Source organism: Vulpes vulpes, chromosome 12 (genome assembly GCF_048418805.1).
Source record: "Vulpes vulpes isolate BD-2025 chromosome 12, VulVul3, whole genome shotgun sequence".
NCBI lineage: Eukaryota > Metazoa > Chordata > Mammalia > Carnivora > Canidae > Vulpes > Vulpes vulpes.
In genome coordinates this window covers 33,856,040-33,873,842 of record NC_132791.1, presented here as the reverse complement: position 1 = coordinate 33,873,842, position 17,803 = coordinate 33,856,040, and the positions used below count along the sequence as shown (strand labels likewise).

Sequence of the window (17,803 nt, the reverse complement as noted above, 5' to 3'; positions counted from 1 at the left end):
AGGGTCAGAGTAGTCACAGAAAACCTAACCCCATCATTACCAGATCCCACACTATATTCTTTACTTCAAAGGCACTAACTTCTCTTATTTATGCTCCCATCTACTCCAGTGTGATTTCTGCTTACTCATCCATAAAACCCACTCTCAGCAAGGTCAGCAGTGGCTTCAATTATTCTGAAGTAGTGGGCAGATTCAACCTACCACTTCCATGAATCCACTGTTTTCTTCTAAGCACATTTATTTTCTTAAGTACACTCCTCACCATCCTGTCTTGTTATCCATGTACTCTATGGCCATAATTCCACTGTCTCCTTGTGGCTCTTTTCCCCCCTCCCTTTGATGGTTGATCCTCAGAACTACATTCATGTCTTCTTCTCACACTACACTGTCTCCCCACATGGTCACCTCTGTTTCTGGCTTTTCCGTGCTAGATACAGACCTCAGCCATGGCGTTTCTTGCCTAATGCAAGCTCACCTCTCCCCTGACACTGGGCGTTTGTGCTTCCATGTTTACCGGTCACCTCAGGAGGGGTCCACAGCTCTTATGTGTACTTCCTGAGATTCTCCATTATAGAATCAGGTGAGAGAATTCACTTTTCTCCCATTTTCAATATAACACTAACGATGAGATTATTTTTAGGTTTCTATTCCTACAAAACCAAAGATACAGACATTAGGAACTGTATGTGTCATGTCCTATATTCTAAAGGACAATGGACTATTTTTCTTAGAGGACTTCTGATGTTAATGGAATATGGTGGGTCAGTGCATTCTTCTGGCTGATTTTCAATCAAGATGCACAATTAGATTTTGTGGTACTCTTCAAAATACTTCCCATAGGAAAAGCCCAATAAAGAAAAAAAAACCCAATAAATTGACTAAATATAAAGAAGAATTTTATTTTATTGGCCACCTTGTAAAGATGCACATAATATTATATGAAAAATATAAAAATAAAAATTTACATGAATAAATATTTAAATAGAAAAATAGACATCTGCAAGCAACTAGTGCTTTTAGAGTTGATATATCTCTTAATTTTTCTGAAAACACATGACAAATTGATTTTGTTCATGTCACCATTACAGCAGAAAGGAGAGCAGAACAGGGCAAGTGTGATATTATTTGTCAGAAGGAATCATTTCCGTGGGGACCGGGCAGGTCTCATTTCCTCCTCCTGATTCTTTCTTGCAAGATGGTCAAGGAGAAGAAGGATCTCCCGATTTCTGCTCGGACCATCTCCCAGGCACACGGGCTGTGGTTCTTGTCTTGCAGGTAGAGGGAGATCCTTTGGAAGTAGGTCCTCAGGGTGGAGTCCTCATGCATGAGGGGGGTCTCGGCCAGCCCCGCCTCCTGCAGGGGACAGGCCTCCAGGTCATCCAGCTGCTCCGAGAGCCCCGAGCACAGTTCCTCCAGGAGAGTCATGTTCCAAGGAGCGGAGGACGTGTCCGGGCAGAAGAGGTGGAAGACCTTCTGGGTCATCACGTGGACCACAGAGAGGGCCTGCGCCTCCTGGAGCCGCTGGCCATCAAACAGCTCCTTGGGGAAGGCAAAGTCATTGGTGTCGTGGTCACAGGAGCCGGCGGAGAGTCTCCTCATCTGTCCCAGGAGCGTCAGGACCCTCCAGTTGCGCAGGCCGTGGGCGTCGGGCAGGTCGCAAGCCAGACAGCACAGGGAGTGGCAGCTGAGCAGCACCAGGGCCAGCGAGAAGGAGCAGGGCAGGGCCATCGGGGATCCTGCAGGGGCTGTGGGCCTGGCTGCGCTGGGCAAGTGTGGGAACCGCGGCTCCAGCTTCTCTGAGCATCTTCCCTCGTGTGTGGGGCTTAAGTAGGCAACAGACGCGTTTTCCATTTCTGAACGTCTCCCTTACTTTCTCTTCTCTTTTTGCTTTCCCTTATGCACTTTCTCCATGGGTTTAGAGTACTGTTCCCTTCCATTTATATTTTTTTTTCATGATGCCTCTTGCTTCCAGAGTGTTTTTGGGTGGTTTTTAAAAATTTATTTTTTTAAAAGTTTTCATTTATTTATTCAGGAGAGACACACAGAAACAGAGACACAGACATAGGCAGAGGGAGAAGAAGGCTCCGTGTAGGGAGCCCAAATGGGACTCGAACCCAGGACCCTGGGATCTTGCCCTGAGCCAAAGATAGATGCTCAACCACTGAGCTACTCAGGCAACCCTTTCTGGATGTTTTTAGTGAACATTCCTAGAATACTTAATAGCATGGATACATAGTACATATAATTATGTGTTGTATTTATACCTGTGATTTATATGTAAAAAAGAAAGTGTAAAGTTTACCTAATACAGGGTTGAGGATGACTAAAGATTTTTATCTAAAAGTTAAATTTTACAGCTATTGATGTTTAAGTATGTAACTAAATTTTGTGAGTGACTTCTCATTTCTTTACTCATACAAATTGAAATAGATAAGATGCATATGCAAATTAACAATTTCTAAAAAGACATAATAATGATTTCAGTGTATTTAAACATTTAAAATTATTCCCAATTGCTAAAAGCCAGTGAAAAATTAAAGAATTAACATTCCTTAGGATAATTGAAGTTTATTGTTGCCTCATATTACAAAATAATTTTTAACTTTCATTAATTGTATTAATTTTAATAATTTAAACTGTTTAATTCTATATACTACACCTGCTGCTAGATACTCTTGTATATAATGTCAGAATATTTTTTTCTGTTTAGCACTATATAATTACTGATATGTTGAATAAATTTAATAGAATTAAATCATAAAATATCATCTATTTGTTTTTATTTGCCAAAGCCAGCATGACATCAAGGCTCAGACAAGTATCATCTATAAGACAGCCAATGGCAGCTCACAAGTAAGCAAAGATCACCTCTCCAGGAAGATTTTGAGGTCTAAGAAATGATGGAAAGAAATTCTTGCAAGCCTAAAGTATTCCTGCTATTCCTAGGCTTGTCACACTGATCTTGCAGGCAATTTGTGTCTTCCAAATATTCAATGTCAATGCTCGTGTGCTACCCAAGAAAACCCAATTAGAGACATTAAATACTAAGGAAGAAGGTTTCGTTAGGCCTCTCCAGGGTCAAGCTTTGGAATGCCACAGATCATTGCAATATTTCAGATTAGTTCACCACCCTAAGAATTAATTGTTACATGCTTGGAAGCAATTGTGAAAATTATTCCACCTGCGGGGGGTGGGGGGAAGGTTGATAATGGGAGAGACTATGCATATACAGAACCAGGGAACATGTGAAAATCTTGATATTCCTTAAATTTTGTTTTGAAGGTAACTGCTCTTTAAGAAAAGTATGTTTTGGGCAGCCCTGGTAGCTCAGTGGTTTAGCAGCACCTTCAGCCCAGGGCCTGATCCTGGAGACCCAGGATCGAGTCCCACATCAGGCTTCCCTGCATGGAGCCTGCTTCTCCCTCTGCTTGTGTCTCTGCCTCTCTCTCGCTATGTCTCTCATGCATAAAAAAAAGTCTTTAAAAAAAAAAAGAAAAGTATTTTTTTTTTTAAATGTATAAAAGCTGAGGAAATTGGCTTTTTACCAATTGGAGTCCGTTCTTTCCAGAAATTAGCCTTTTTTGCTCTGGAGGAAAATCTCCTGCCAGGAAACAGGCTTCTGTAGAGCACAAGTCAAGTCTCCAGACTTGACTTTTTCCATCTAGGCCAGATAGATGGCTCTCTTCCTTCATAAATATTTTAACAGGTCACAGAGTAAAAGGATCCTGCTTTTTAGTTCCTTTTTTCTACTGTATTGTTACATCACTGCAGCACGGACATTCCCTCATGTCCAAAAATTGTCACTAGGAGAAAAATAAGAGAACAAGGCCTCTTCTAAGACAGTCTCCAAAAACCTAGAACTTTTGCACAGCTCTTGGTTTCCGTTAGTGGCTTTTGTACTTGGAAGTAAAATTGCCAGCAAGAAACCACAAGGGTAAAGGAAGCAGCTGCATGAATGGCCAGGACAGGTTAATGAGGAATGAGTGAGGAGGGCAGAGCTCACTGGGGGTGTCTACACTGGGGGGTCGGGGGGGAGGAAACACTGTGATATGGGAGTGAAAGGATGGGATCTGGGAAAGCAGGGAGGATGGGAGAAATGAGCTAGTATCAGAATATAGAGTGTATGTATATCATATACTATATATGTATACCTCTTATATTATTCTGTATGTAATTGATGAGGCATTGGTTCCCAATCTGATTTTTAGACTATCATCATTTTGCAGTCAGTAACAGAGAAGGCTAGAAGAAGTTCACTATTCTCTTCTAGATCTTTATGAATAAATAATAAAATAGCCACCAGCTCTTAAGGTTTCATTCAGTGGAAAATACTCTGCTATGTGCTGCTAAGTGTTCTAGATTATTTAATACTCACAACTTAAGGAACATTACCAGCCTCCTCTACATTTGAGAAACTGAGGTCCAAAGAGGTTAAGTGAATTATTCAGGGTCAAACATCTAGATTTCTTAGCAAAGTCTAGATGCAGTACATCATCTTATATCACATGTCATATATATTTCTTTCAATTCTTACTTTGAAATTCTCTCATATTTTAATCCCAAATTTACATACTTTCTTGCTATCTTTTTTGAGGATACTTTTGCTTTTTACGGATTTTCACCTAATTTTGGCATTTAGATATTGGAAAAGACAAAGTTTTGTTGGACCCTGGCTCACGGGTGCCAACGTGTCCCGGTGGACGCCCCAGAGACTCAGACCCCAGACAGGCAGATGCAACAAGCAAGAGGGTTTATTGGACGTTTGCGCAAACGGGCTCTCTGCCTCAGAGGTGGCAGAGCCCCGATTAGCAATTACAGGCATCTTTTAAAGGCAAAAAACCACCGGAGTAGCATAGCATTCGGGTTATGACATGATTGATTTCTTTGAAGGTCAACACGACCATGTTCAGGGACTTTTCCAGTCAGGGCGAGGGGGGGGATAGTTTTCTTATCTCGGAAAAACAGAATGTTTTTGTTGCTTGAATTCATGGGAGGCGCCTGGATGGGCTGCCTCTGGGTTAGGCCTGGTCCCACTCACGGGGGCGGGGGTGTGGGGTTTCTTCATTCCCTCCTCTTTGTTTGGACTGATTTTAACCTTAAAATCTTAGGGAACTTTTATTTTTTTTTTCTTCCAGTTTGAAGGGCCCAATATTGTTGAGTTAGTACCAGAGCTTGGGTAATGGACAATCTTTCTTGGATGAACTGGAGCAGCCGGGTGAGGATGCAGGGGCCAAAAGTTACCGGCAGGAGCAGGATAACTAGAGGGCCCATAATGGTAGAGATTAGGGTGGTCATGCAGGGAGACTGGTTAAACCAGCCTTAAAATCAACCCTGCTGGGCCTCCCAGTCCCTTTGTTTTTTTATTTAGCCTATCTCTGAGTTTGGCCATGGAGTCCCTGATGACTCCAGAGTGGTCGGCATAGAAACAGCATTCTTTTCCCAGGGCCGCACACAGTCCTCCCTCTTTCAGGAATAGTAAATCCAAGCCTCTCCTGTTTTGAAGTACTACTTCTGAAAGTGAGGTAAGGGATTGCTCTAACTTAGAAACGGACTGCTCTAGTGCCCGTAGATCTTTATCTACAACTGCTTGGAGTTCTAAATAACGTCGTGAGCCCTGGATCAGAGCAGCTGCGCCAGTACCCACCCCAGTTGCGACCCCTAGTCCCAGCATAACGGCTAGGGTTAGGGAGACAGGCTCGCGCTGAAAACGGGTGGGATGTCTGTCATATTGATTTTTAGAGTTTCAGCAGGGTGATAGAATACCCTGGGCATAATCTGCACCATAACACAGAAGTCCTCAGAGTCATTTAGGACCTGAGCAGATACACAGGGGGTGAGGCCTTTGTTGCATGCCCACCAGGTTCCCTGCTGGGGCACCAGGTAAGAGTCAGTCCCTAAAATCAGGGCGGCAATATTGCAGAGTTCCTGGTAACCCCGGGTGAGTATAGTTAGCCTTGACAGTGATGTAATCCCAGAAGGAGGCGGGCCTCCCAACCTGTGTCTCCCGTAGTCTCGCACCCCCAATTTTTACAATGGCAGTGTTCCCCCCCTCCACAGGTGGGATTTAGCCTGCGATCTCTGTGGTACTCGGGACAGACATAGAAGGGGAGGGTGCGTAACATGGCCCTCCTTAGGCATCCCACATCCTCCCCAGGGGTCTAATCCTTTTCGTCCGGGGGGCTTTCTCGGTTGGGGGCTTTAGAGGTGTCGGAATACCCCTCTAGGCCCCATGGGCTGGGGGCCCCTATGGTTAATTTACATAAGTCAGGATATAGGTTGGGCCACCAGGTTCCCATGGGAGTAGTTTTTGTTATTGACCTGACCTTGTCCCCCCCAGACGTTAATACCTGCCAGGTTAACTTTTTGGGGGCATGAAAAGCGCTAGGAGAGGTAGGAATATAACAATTGTCATTGAACAATTTTTGAAAGTCTTATCTTGAACGGGTTTTGGGTACGGTGGAGCTTCCATTGGAGTGGCTCGCCCAGTCCGTCCTGGCTGGCATCAGCGGTGCTCATTGATGGGGCGCACTTGACGTGTGAGGCGTGGACCCAAGCAGCAATACCGTCTACTTTTAGGGCGGTTGGGGTGGTTAGTAGTACAATGTATGGGCCCTTCCAGTGGGACTCAAGGGTCCTGGACTGATGTCTCCTGACGTGGACGGAGTCACCGATCTGGAACGGGTGTGGGTCGGTTGCATCTCCGGGGCGGTAGACAGCTGCCAGGGGTTTCCAGATCTGGTGCTGGATAATCTGGAGCGCCTTTAGCCTGTCCTGTAAACCGGGAGTGTTAGCAAGAAGGTTAATAACAGAATCTAGTAAGTCCGTTACTGGTGGGGGACCTCCATAGAGAATCTCGTAAGGAGTTAGTCCATGGCGCGCGGGAGCGTTCCCCACTTGGAACAGGACCAAGGGGAGGAGTTGGACCCAGTCTCTAGTGCCAGTCTCCAATGTCAGTTTGGTTAGGGTCTCTTTAATTGTTCTATTCATTCTTTCTACCTGTCCTGAGCTCTGGGGTCTGTATGCACAATGTAATTTCCAATTTATCCCCAGTAATCTGGCCACCAACTGACTTACCTGGGAGACGAAGGCAGGGCCGTTGTCCGACCCTATTACCTTGGGCAGTCCAAACCGGGGGAAAATTTCTTCTAGGATTTTCTTGACAACCACCTGGGCAGTTTCTCGTCTGGTGGGGGATGCTTCTGTCCATCCTCCTGTGGGCCTAGTGCAGCGGCTCATGCTGTTTCATCGGCCATCCTGTTCCCCTCTGCTACTGGGTCGTTGCCGTGCTGATGCCCAGGACAGTGAATTATACTCAATTTTCTGCTGTCAGTATAAATGTTGACCTTTTTGTCCTTAGTCTTTTTAGGGCCTGAGTTAGGGCTATAAGCTCCGCCCTTTGAGCTGAAGTTCCAGGCTCTAGGGCACTGGCCCAGATGACAGTTTTTTTTTTGTTTTGTTTTGTTTTTTTTTTTAATTTACCACGGCCGCCCCGGCTTTACGTTCACCATTTCGTAGAAAGCTACTCCCATCTGTGTACCAGGTTGCTTCAGCATCTGGCATAGGCTGGTCCGTCAAGTCCCCTCTGGTGCCATGGACCTCGGCTAGGATCTGGTGGCAATCATGCATTATCAGGGAGGGGGACTCGGTTTCTGGAAGCAAGGTGGCCGGGTTTAGGGATGTAGCCGTTCTGAACCGTATCCGCTCGGAATTTAGTAACATGGCCTGATAATGGGTGACCCGAGCGTTTGAGAGCCATTGATCTGGGGGCTGGCAGATGACTGTCTCTATGGCGGGGGGGGGGGCACCACAGTGAGGGGTTGGCCGAAGGCCAACTTATCTGAGTCTTTTACCAGGACTGCCACAGCCGCTATTATTCAGAGACATGGGGGCCATCCTGCAGCCACGCTGTCTAATTTTTTGAAAAGTATGCCACAGGCCTTTTTCAGGGTCCCAGTTTCTGAGTTAGGACCCCTTTGGCTATTCCTCGGCATTCATCAGCATATAGCGCAAATGGCTTGGTTACATCTGGGAGGCTCAGGGCAGGGGCGGTCAATTAGGCCCTTTTTATTTTGTCAAAAGCCAATTGTTGCCCCTTTCCCCAGTGGTAGGGGGTGTTGGATTTCGTGAGAGGATATAGGGGAGCCGCCAGCTCTGCAAACCCGGGTATCCAGAGGCGGCAGAACCTGGCACTGCCAAGGAACTCTCGTAGCCCTCTAGCGTCAGTGGGTGCAGGGATCAGGGCTACAGCCTTTTTGCGGCCCTCCGTCAGCCACCTCTGGCCTCCTTCCAGGAGATATCCCAGATAGGTCACTCGTCTCTGGCCTATTTGGGCCTTTTTGGCAGAGGCCCTATATCCCAGTTCTCCCAGTCTCTCGAGCAGGGCCCCCGTACCTTTTACACAATCCTGTTCTGTCTTAGCCGCCAGAAGCAAATCATCCACGTACTGCAGGAGGATGAGGTCTGGATGGTCAACTCGGAAGTCTGCCAAATCCTGGTGCAAGGCTTCGTCGAACAAGGTGGGGGAGTTTTTGAATCCCTGTGGCAGCCTTGTCCAAGTGAGTTGTCCTGAGAATCCCATCTCAGGATCTCTCCATTCAAAAGCAAAAATAGGCTGGCTTTGAGAGCTTAATCTTATGCAAAAGAATGCATCTTTTAGATCTAAAACCGTATACCAGACGTGGCTCGGGGGCAAGGTGCTGAGTAAGTTGTAGGGATTCGGCACCGTGGGGTGTATGTCCTCCGCCCTTCAGTTAACTTCCCCTAAGTCTTGTACCGGCTGCTAATCTCCTGTGCCGGGTTTTTTTAAGGGCAACAGAGGAGTGTTCCAGGGCGACTGACAAGGTATTAAGATGCCCAATTGTAATAGTCTCTGTATGTGTGGCCGAATGCCCTCTTTGGCCTCTTTGCTCATTGAATATTGCCGGATCGATATAGGGGTGGCCAAGGATTTTAGGTTTATCATTATGGGTGGCTGGTTAACAGCTAGTTCCATTCCGGCCGTTTCCACCCAGGCCTGAGGGTAGTTAGTGAGCCATTCAGAATTTAGGGGCTGCATGGACAGTGGAGAGTCCTCGTGCAGCCGGTGTTTATCCTCTAGGCGCAAGGTCAATACCTGGAGGGGCTGCCCTTCTGCGCCAGTAATGGTGGCCCCTTTCTGATGAAAATAGATCTGGGCCTCTACTTTTGAAAGAAGGTCTCTGCCTAGTAGGGGGTAGGGGCATTCTGGGACTAGTAGGAAGGAATGTGTTACTTGCCCAGTGCTCAGGTGGACCTTCCGTTCGGTTGTCCATCGATATAACTTGCCTCCAGTTGCTCCCTGAACCCAAGACATTTTAGAGCTCAAGGGTCCTTTTGCCTCAGTTAAAACTGAATGTTGAGCTCTCGTATCAACCAAGAAGGTCACTGGCTGGCCCCTCACTTTAAGGGTTATCCGAGGCTCAAGGGGGGGGGGGCTCCTGGCCCTGACACTCCTAATCTTTATCTTTTAGGGACAGAAAGGCAATGGGCTTCTTTTTAGGTCCCTGCATTTGGCCCTTCTTTGGACAATCTTTAACCCAATGTCCTTTTTCCTTGCAGTAGGCACACTGGTCTCGTTCAACCCGTGGTTTTCTTTTGTCTCCCAGGTCCTTACTCTGTCCTGACTTACTCTGCCCTGAGCCCTGTACTATGGTGGCCAGTATCCCAGTCAGTTCTTTATTGCTTTTTCTTTATCTCTTTTTAAGTCCTGTAAGGTGTATCCCTGAAGTCCCTCCTACCATTGTAACTTATTACAAATACCCGAGGCCGATTGTCCGATGAAGGACATGATTACATCTGGTTGCCGATCTTTGGCCAAGGGGTCAAAGGGGGTGTACATACGGTAGCCTTCCATTAATCTTTCCAGAAAAACCTGCCGGCGTCTCACCTTTCCCCTGCACTCTAGCACGTACCTTTGCCAAATTGGTGGGGCATCGCCCTGCCCCTTTGAGACCCGCTAGGAGTACCTGGCGATAGAGATGGAGCCGCTCCCTACCAGCAGCAGTGTCGCAGTCCCAGGTCAGGCGAACCAAGGGGAAAACATCCTCAATTCCATCAGGCAGCTGGGTTGGCCTCCCATCCACCCATGGGACGCTTTTCCATGCTTCAAGGTAGACGTGCTGTCTCTCCTCCGTGGTGAGGAGAGTCTGCAGGAGCTGTTGGCAGGCATCCCAGGTCGGCTGGTGGGTCAACAGAATTGACTCAATTAACCCGGTTAGCGCCTGGGGGTCTTGGGAGAAAGTGGGATTATGAGTTTTCCAGTTGTAAAGGTCAGAGGCAGAGAACGGCCAGTATTGCATCTGGCCACCTACTGATCGGAGGGGAAGTGCCCGGGAGGTCCGGACGTCTTCCGACTCCCCCTCGCGCTCTCGTCGAAAGCGGAGGCGACTGGAGAGCGGGGGTAAAGCGAGGGGTCGCCTCTTTACCCCAGTAGAGTCGGGGGACGGAGCTGAGGGAGCGGAGGGAGAGGTAGGGCGGGGAATAAGGGGAGTGATGCAGGGAGGGGGTGGGGGTCTCGGCCCGGTCCCCCCTGAGAAGGGGTGAAGCATTTTATCCAGGGGGGTGGGTTTTTAGCGAGATCCTCCCAAACTATGATGTACGGCACCTGATCGAGGTGCCCATTGGGTCCTGGCTGAAAGACCGGGGCCTTCACCTGCAAGATAACACCAATGTTAAAAGTTCCGTTCCTGGGCCACCCGACGTTGAGAGTCGGCCACTCTGAGGAGCAGAAGGTGACCCATTTTTGTCTTTTGACTTCGACCGAAAGGTTGTGTGCCTGGCCGGTGACTTCTTTCCAGTGATCTAGAGCGAGGCTTAAAGGGGTGGTTACAGTCTGTCCCATGGGTGTAGAAAAGAGGTGAGCGGAGAGGAAGAGGACAGAGAGAAAGACACAGAACAGACAGACGCACACAGATGACAGGACCGGCACGGCGGATTCAGATGGGAGCGTCGGGAACAATGACCCTCTCTGAAGAGGAGGGAGTGCCGGGCTCCCTCCCTCTTCCAGACCACTCCAGAGTCAGACTCCAGAGCGGGACCAGAAAGACACAGAACAAACAGACGCACACGAATGACAGGACTGGCGTGGCAGATTCAGATGGGAGCGGTCACGAACAATGACCCTCCCCGAAGAGGAGGGAGTGCCGGGGCTCTGTTCCTCTTCCAGACCACTCCGGAGTCCGACTCCGGAGGGGGACCAGGGGTCTCAGGGCACGTCTGCCTCCCCCGCTGGTCCAAATACAGAATACAGAGTCCTGCAGGCACAATACAGACCCGGCACAATACAGACCCGGCCAGTCAGACAAATGGACGAGACAAATATGACATTTAGCGAGCTCGGTCTTACCTCCTTCCTGTTTTAGGATTGAGCCTGGGGGCGTCTCGGATCCCGGACGAGCCCCCAAATGTTGGACCCTGGCTCACGGGTGCCAACGTGTCCCGGTGGACGCCCCAGAGACTCAGATCCCAGACAGGCAGATGCAACAAGCAAGAGGGTTTATTGGACGTTTGCGCAAACGGGCTCTCTGCCTCAGAGGTGGCAGAGCCCCGATTAGCAATTACAGGCATCTTTTAAAGGCAAAAAACCGCGGGAGTAGCATAGCATTCGGGTTATGACATGATTGATTTCTTTGAAGGTCAACACGACCATGTTCAGGGACTTTTCCAGTCAGGGCGAGTGGGGGGATAGTTTTCTTATCTCGGAAAAACAGAATGTTTTTGTTGCTTGAATTCATGGGAGGCGCCTGGATGGGCTGCCTCTGGGTTAGGCCTGGTCCCACTCACGGGGGCGGGGGTGTGGGGTTTCTTCAGTTTCTGACTCACTTTCATTTTTTCATCTTATGAGGAAGTGTCCTTGGCCATTATATTCGTTGCAAATTCATTATTTATTTTTTTTTAAATTTTTATTTATTTATGATAGTCACACACAGAGAGAGAGAGAGAGAGGCAGAGACACAGGCAGAGGGAGAAGCAGGCTCCATGCACCGGGAGCCTGATGTGGGATTCGATCCCGGGTCTCCAGGATCGTGCCCTGGACCAAAGGCAGGCGCCAAACCGCTGCGCCACCCAGGGATCCCAGCAAATTCATTATTTATTAATGTCTAAGAGCTTATCATTTTTTTTCTGAAGTCATTGGCCTACCTAAAGATCGAAACTCAATTTTGTTAGGAAGAAAGGAATCAATGGACAACTCTGGGCATATCAATCTCTATGTAAAAAAATTTAGCTGCATGTCGTAACAACAGAAAATGCAGTGTAAGAAAGAGAAAATAAGGTAACTGAGTTGGTAAAACACATGCCCAAAATGGTTATCAGTGACAGGTTTAGAATAAAGGATGTATCCGATGTTCAAATGGTGGGAATAGCTGTCCAGAAAAAATTCCACAATGATTACCTGCCCCCCGCAGGCAGAGATCAGTGTCAGCTCTCATGTCATATGATAGATGAAAATCAAATCTTGATGGAATACAGATTTGATGTAAGATTGGATTTTAAAAAGGAAAGTAGTGCAGTTTTAGTCACACTGTATGAAGAAGGCTTGAACATATGCTCCTGGCAGAAACAGGAAAACTGTCCATTATGCTGAGACAAAGAACAACATCTCCTTGAGTTTGATAATTAAGGTGACTTTATTCCTCAAGGAACAGTGAAGGAAAAAAATGGAAGACACAAATAAAAATGATAGGAACTTTTAGAGATGGAAAATATTGCAAATATTACAAGTGAGGAACACCTGGGTGGCTTGAGTATCTGCCTTGGCTCAGGGCATGGTCCCGGGGTCCTGGGATCCAGTCCAGCATCAGGCTCCCTGCAGGGAGCCTGCTTCTCCCTCTGACTATGTCTCTGCCTCTCTCATGAATAAATAAATAAATAAATAAATAAATAAATAAATAAATAAATAAAATCTTTAAAAAAAAACAAAAACAAATATTACAAGTCACATGAAAATTCAAGTAAAGACGTAAAGATCAGGAACCTTAAATGCACAACAGTAGAAGAATGTGTCCAAAAGGAACATGGCATGAAACAAGGGTCTCAGATTCTTCAAGTGCCAGAAGAGTGAGAAGGATCAACAGAATTACTTGAAGAAATGATTGCTGATAATTTTTGAAATTAGATTAAAACAACCAACCTATGCATCAAAGACGCTCAACATACCCCCAAGCAGCATAAACACACACACACACACACACACACACACACACACACACAGAGCCACAGCAAGGACATCATTATAATATTACTGAGAAAAAGTGATATGGAAAAAACTTGAAACAGTTACATATCAAAAGCAGGTTACGTACGAAGAAAGAGAGGCAAGAATATTTTTGGATATCTCAACAGAAATTATGCAAAGTAGATGTCAATTAAATGACATGTTTAAAGGCTGAAGGAGGGGGGAAAAAACCTTGTTAACCTGGAATTTTATTTTCAGCAAAGAAATCCTTCAAATTAAAGGTGAAAGAAAGGCTTCCTCAGGGAAACAGAAGCTGAGAGAATTTTTCATGATCAGACCAGTACTATGTGAGTTGTTAAAGGACATTCTTGTAGTAAGGGAGAAAATAATACCAGATGGAAAATTTGAAATATATAAAACAATAAAAAATATTGAACCATTTAATATAAAATAATACAAATATATCCAGCAGTTTAAAACACATGTGGCAGTAATAAGAAAGGCACAGCAGCCTAACACAGCCAAGGATGGAATGGTGACAAATGAAGCATTCTAGTTTAAGAATCTGACAATAGTATGTGGAAAGCCACATAAATGGTCAAATGTGGTAATTGAAAATAATATGTGGTAAAGAGTATAAAGGAAACTAAACTTAAACAAGAAACAGCTAACAAGCCAATAATGGAGATATAATGGAATCATTTAAAAACTGTTGACTAATCAAGGAAAAGATAGGAAATTAAGAAAGACAGGAACAAAGAGCCATAGGAACAAATAATAGCAAGAAGGAAAACATACACCTAACAGTATCCATAGATAAGTGTATATTGTCTACATTTTCCCATTAAAAAGCAGAAATTGCCATACTGGAAAAAAGATTAACCAACAAAAAAAATTTCCTGCTATCTATAAGAAACTCATTTATTTATTTATTTTTAAAAGTTTTTATTTATTTATTTGAGAGAGAGTAAGAAAGCACAAGTTAGGGGAAAGGCAGAGGGAGAGGGAAAATCTGACTCCCCTCTGACCAGGGAGCTGGAATCAGTGCTCTATCCTAGGACTCTGAGATCATGACCTGAGCCTACGGCGGATGCTTAACCCATTGAGCCACCCAGGTGCCCCAAGAAACTCATTTTAAACTCACATAATTGCTTAAAATTAAAAGATGGAAAAATTATACCGTGGACACACTACTTGTTAGAAATTTAACATGATTTTATTAGCATTAGACCTTTTGGACTTGAGAAAAATAAATATTGCTAAACATTTAGAGGGAACTGTAATTTCTATGAAACGATTTCTTCATCATAAAGATATAACAATTCTAAATTTGAGTACATCCAATAACAGAGATTTAAAATATATGCTAACAAGCTGAAAGGAGAAACACAAATCCACATCAACACTTCCACTCAGTAGGTGATCTCTTGAATGAGTAGAATCAAAATCAGTAATGATATGAATAGAAAACAGTAGGAACCAGCTTACTGTAGCTTTGTTTGGGAAACACTTCAAATAAAACACCTAAGGCATGTATTTTTTCAGATTTCTTTAGGACAGTCATAAATATAGACTATATTCTGAGTCATAAAAAATTCCTATAGAATTAAAAAGATTGAGGTGATAGAGTAAAGTTCTTTACTTGCAGTAGAAAAAAAAAAAAGAAAACAATACCTACCAGAGAGATATCTGAACAGTCTCCAAATATTTGGAAGTTAAATAACCACATTTAAATAACTCATGGGGTACAGAAGAAATTCCAAGGGCAGTTGAAATAAATGAAAATGAAAACACAACATATTAGGGATGCCTGGCTGGCTCAGTCGGTAGAACATACAACTCTTGATCTCAGAGTTGCAAGTTCAAGCCCCGACATTGGGTGTGGAGCCTACTTTAAAAATAAATTTAAAAATTTTTAAAAACCTACAACATTTCACAATTTGTGAGATGTAGCTAGGCAGGATTAAAATATAATTTATGGCTTTAGATCCTCAGGCTACAGCAGAAGGAAAGTCCAAAGCCAGCATTCTTCACTAACTGTAACAAACTAGAAATAAAAGAAGCAATTACAAAATAAATAAATAAAAAGAAACAATAAGGAGAATAGTGAAAATCAAGGAAATAGAAAAACTATAAAGAAAACCAAAGAAACCAAGAACTTCTTTAAAAAAAATTTTCAGTAAATTTATGGAACCACAGCAATGCTGATCTGTAAGTAAAAAGAGAAGACAACTTACCCACATTCTTATTCTTCCACTGTCCACACGGCCTATTTTTTCTACCTAATTGGATCTTACCAAATGATCAATAGCACCTGTGTTTCCAGATCCATTGGGACAGGGTGGCCCTGTCCTTTCCTAAGAGCCCCTCAAGTTTAAACCCGTTGCTTATCAGTACTTTCTGAATATCATTCTCCTCTTGCTTCCCACTTGTGCCGGCTACACCATCTCTGTGCCTTTTGCAGGATGTTTCCTTTTAACCTTGAAAGTTGAACATTTTCATAAGCTTTAGGTTATCTCCTCATTTTACAATCTACTTGTAAGTGACATGTCTATCATCACACTCTGATTTGCAAATATGCAACAAACAATTCTAGATTAATATCCCCAAAATGCACTCCATTTGGAGATTCTAGATCCAAGGAAGGATGCATCTAATGGCAGACTGTCTGTGTTTAGAGGTTTCACTTGCTTTAAAGAGTTCATCTGCTTTGTGTTCCCTCTTGACATCCCTCATTCAAGCTTCTAGTGAAAGAATCTCTGGTGCTCTCTCTACCTCTCATTGTAACATGAAATACAATTGAAATTTCTTAAGCATGATTATTGTGGTGTGTTTCTTCCTCTTCAGAATGGAAAGCTCAAAGAGAGTAGGCTTTGTGATTGCTTTATTCACCTCTCTGTGCTCAGAGTAACCACATAATCTGGCATAGAAATATGTTGTTTTAAAATAACAAATGAAAAAAAAACAAATGATAAATAAAGGAGTGCTTTAAGTTTATCATCCATTCTTCAATATGGGTTGCAAATTCAGGCTATCTCTTTTTTAAAAAATAAACAAATCGAAAAAATCTCCTGGAGAGGACTTCCATAAAGAAAAAAATTTAACACAAATAAGATAAACAAATTTTGTTACATCCAAATACATCATAAAGGTACATATGATATTATATGAACAAATCTATTTTTGTATTTTTTTAAAGGGCATCTTGCTGAACAAATGTATTTTAAATACTGTACAAAGCAGATTAAAACCGATGAATAAATGAGTGAGAATATGAATACATTAAAGCCCTCTGTTTATTAATGATACTCATTTTATTTTATTTTTTTAAGATTTTATTTATTTACTCATGAGAGACAGAGAGAGAGAGGGAGAGAGAGAGGCAGAGACACAGGCAGAGGGAGACACAGGCTCCATGCAGGAGCCTGATGTGGGTCTTGATCCCGGGACTCCAGGATCATGCCCTGGGCCGAAGGCAGGTGCTAAACTGCTGAGCCACCCAGGGATCCCTAATGATACTCATTTTAATTTCCTGATCTGACAATCCCCAAATCTCTCCCATATCTTAGTCTAGTTGTGATGCATGTTGTGTCTCTTCAGGCTGAGTCTTTTGCTTTTTAGCATGCCTTGTAAACTTTGTTAAAAGCTGAACATGACATACTGGGTACAACTGGGAATTGATATAAATTGGCCTTGGGCTGAGTTTTACATTTATCTTGCTAGGACTCAGGGTGTCTTTACTCTTTGCTGTGAGTGTGTGCGTTAAAGGCTAAAATTTCCTTTTGTGTCCATGCTTTTACCTCCTCTTTGTCTTTGAGTTTCCCTACAGCCTTCTTCTTACATAAAGGCTGAAACGTACAGTTCTTTCTATTGGAAATCTTGTTATTATACAGGAACTCTATTAGGTGGTAGTAGGGATGGGGGATGGGAAGTGTTCTCTAATCCTATGATTGTGGCTCTGACTTTTAGTGAGCCTGTGTCCCTAAGCTCTGACCTTCACAAAAGCTTCCCAGTTTGTTTGTTTGTTTATTTTTACCACCCTGCTAGGGGAGACAGGAAAGTTAGAGGGGCTTGCAGTTCTGCATTTCCCATCCCGAGTGGAAGAGGAAAGAGGGCTGAACTTGGATTAACTTTCCCCCAGGTGGACGAGGCTCTGGGAATATAGTTTCCCTGGAAGGCAGGCCTTTGTGGAGGGGAATGGGAGTATTCTCATTGACTTCTTTTTTCCTTACACTGGCTGGAGGCACCAGAATCTTTCTCTGATCTTTACAGTGAGAACATGGGGGAGGTACCCAAAGGCAAAACTCACAAAATGTGTGTGGCCCCTACAGATAGGATATCTTGCTGCTTTTCAATCTCATAGTGATGCTGCTCATCACTATGGAACTTCCAGTAATTCTTCAATTTTAGCTTCAGTGTTCCTACTAGTACTAGCCTCAGCTGTGGTTTCCCAGGACTATGAGATCATGATCTGAGCCTAAGGCAGACCCTTAACTCATTGAGCCACCCAGGCAAACCCAGGAATCAATCTTAAATACTTTTCTCATGCCCTACTCTTGCGATGTGACCACTTCTGTTCCTAGGCTATTAGTTAATGGAGTAGCTTATAAA

General features: G+C 44.3%; 2 protein-coding genes across 7 annotated transcripts; both read right to left on the bottom strand.

Annotated features, from left to right (window-relative positions):
* Window positions 1–885: 885 nt before the first annotated feature.
* LOC112921943 (interferon alpha-1/2-like) lies at window positions 886–2,396 on the bottom strand. Its single transcript, XM_072732012.1, has one exon. It carries the CDS (start codon window positions 1,849–1,851, stop codon window positions 1,165–1,167), a length of 687 nt encoding a protein of 228 aa, XP_072588113.1. The 5' UTR covers window positions 1,852–2,396; the 3' UTR covers window positions 886–1,164.
* A 2,337-nt stretch (window positions 2,397–4,733) lies between these two features.
* Window positions 4,734–11,610, bottom strand: LOC140594572 (uncharacterized). Of its 6 annotated transcripts, none has more exons than XR_011995520.1 (3): window positions 11,363–11,610; window positions 9,930–10,196; window positions 4,734–6,771 (listed from the first exon to the last, which is right to left on the bottom strand). XR_011995520.1 is itself a non-coding variant. In XM_072728168.1 (2 exons), exons 1-2 carry the CDS (start codon window positions 10,563–10,565, stop codon window positions 6,409–6,411), a joined length of 999 nt encoding a protein of 332 aa, XP_072584269.1. In that variant the 5' UTR covers window positions 10,566–10,657; the 3' UTR covers window positions 4,734–6,408. The 6 variants fall into 6 exon arrangements, 2 of the variants coding, with proteins under 2 accessions (XP_072584269.1, XP_072584270.1); XR_011995521.1 differs by having other exon boundaries at window positions 10,013–10,196; window positions 11,363–11,602; XR_011995522.1 differs by having other exon boundaries at window positions 9,984–10,196; window positions 11,363–11,574.
* Window positions 11,611–17,803: the final 6,193 nt, after the last annotated feature.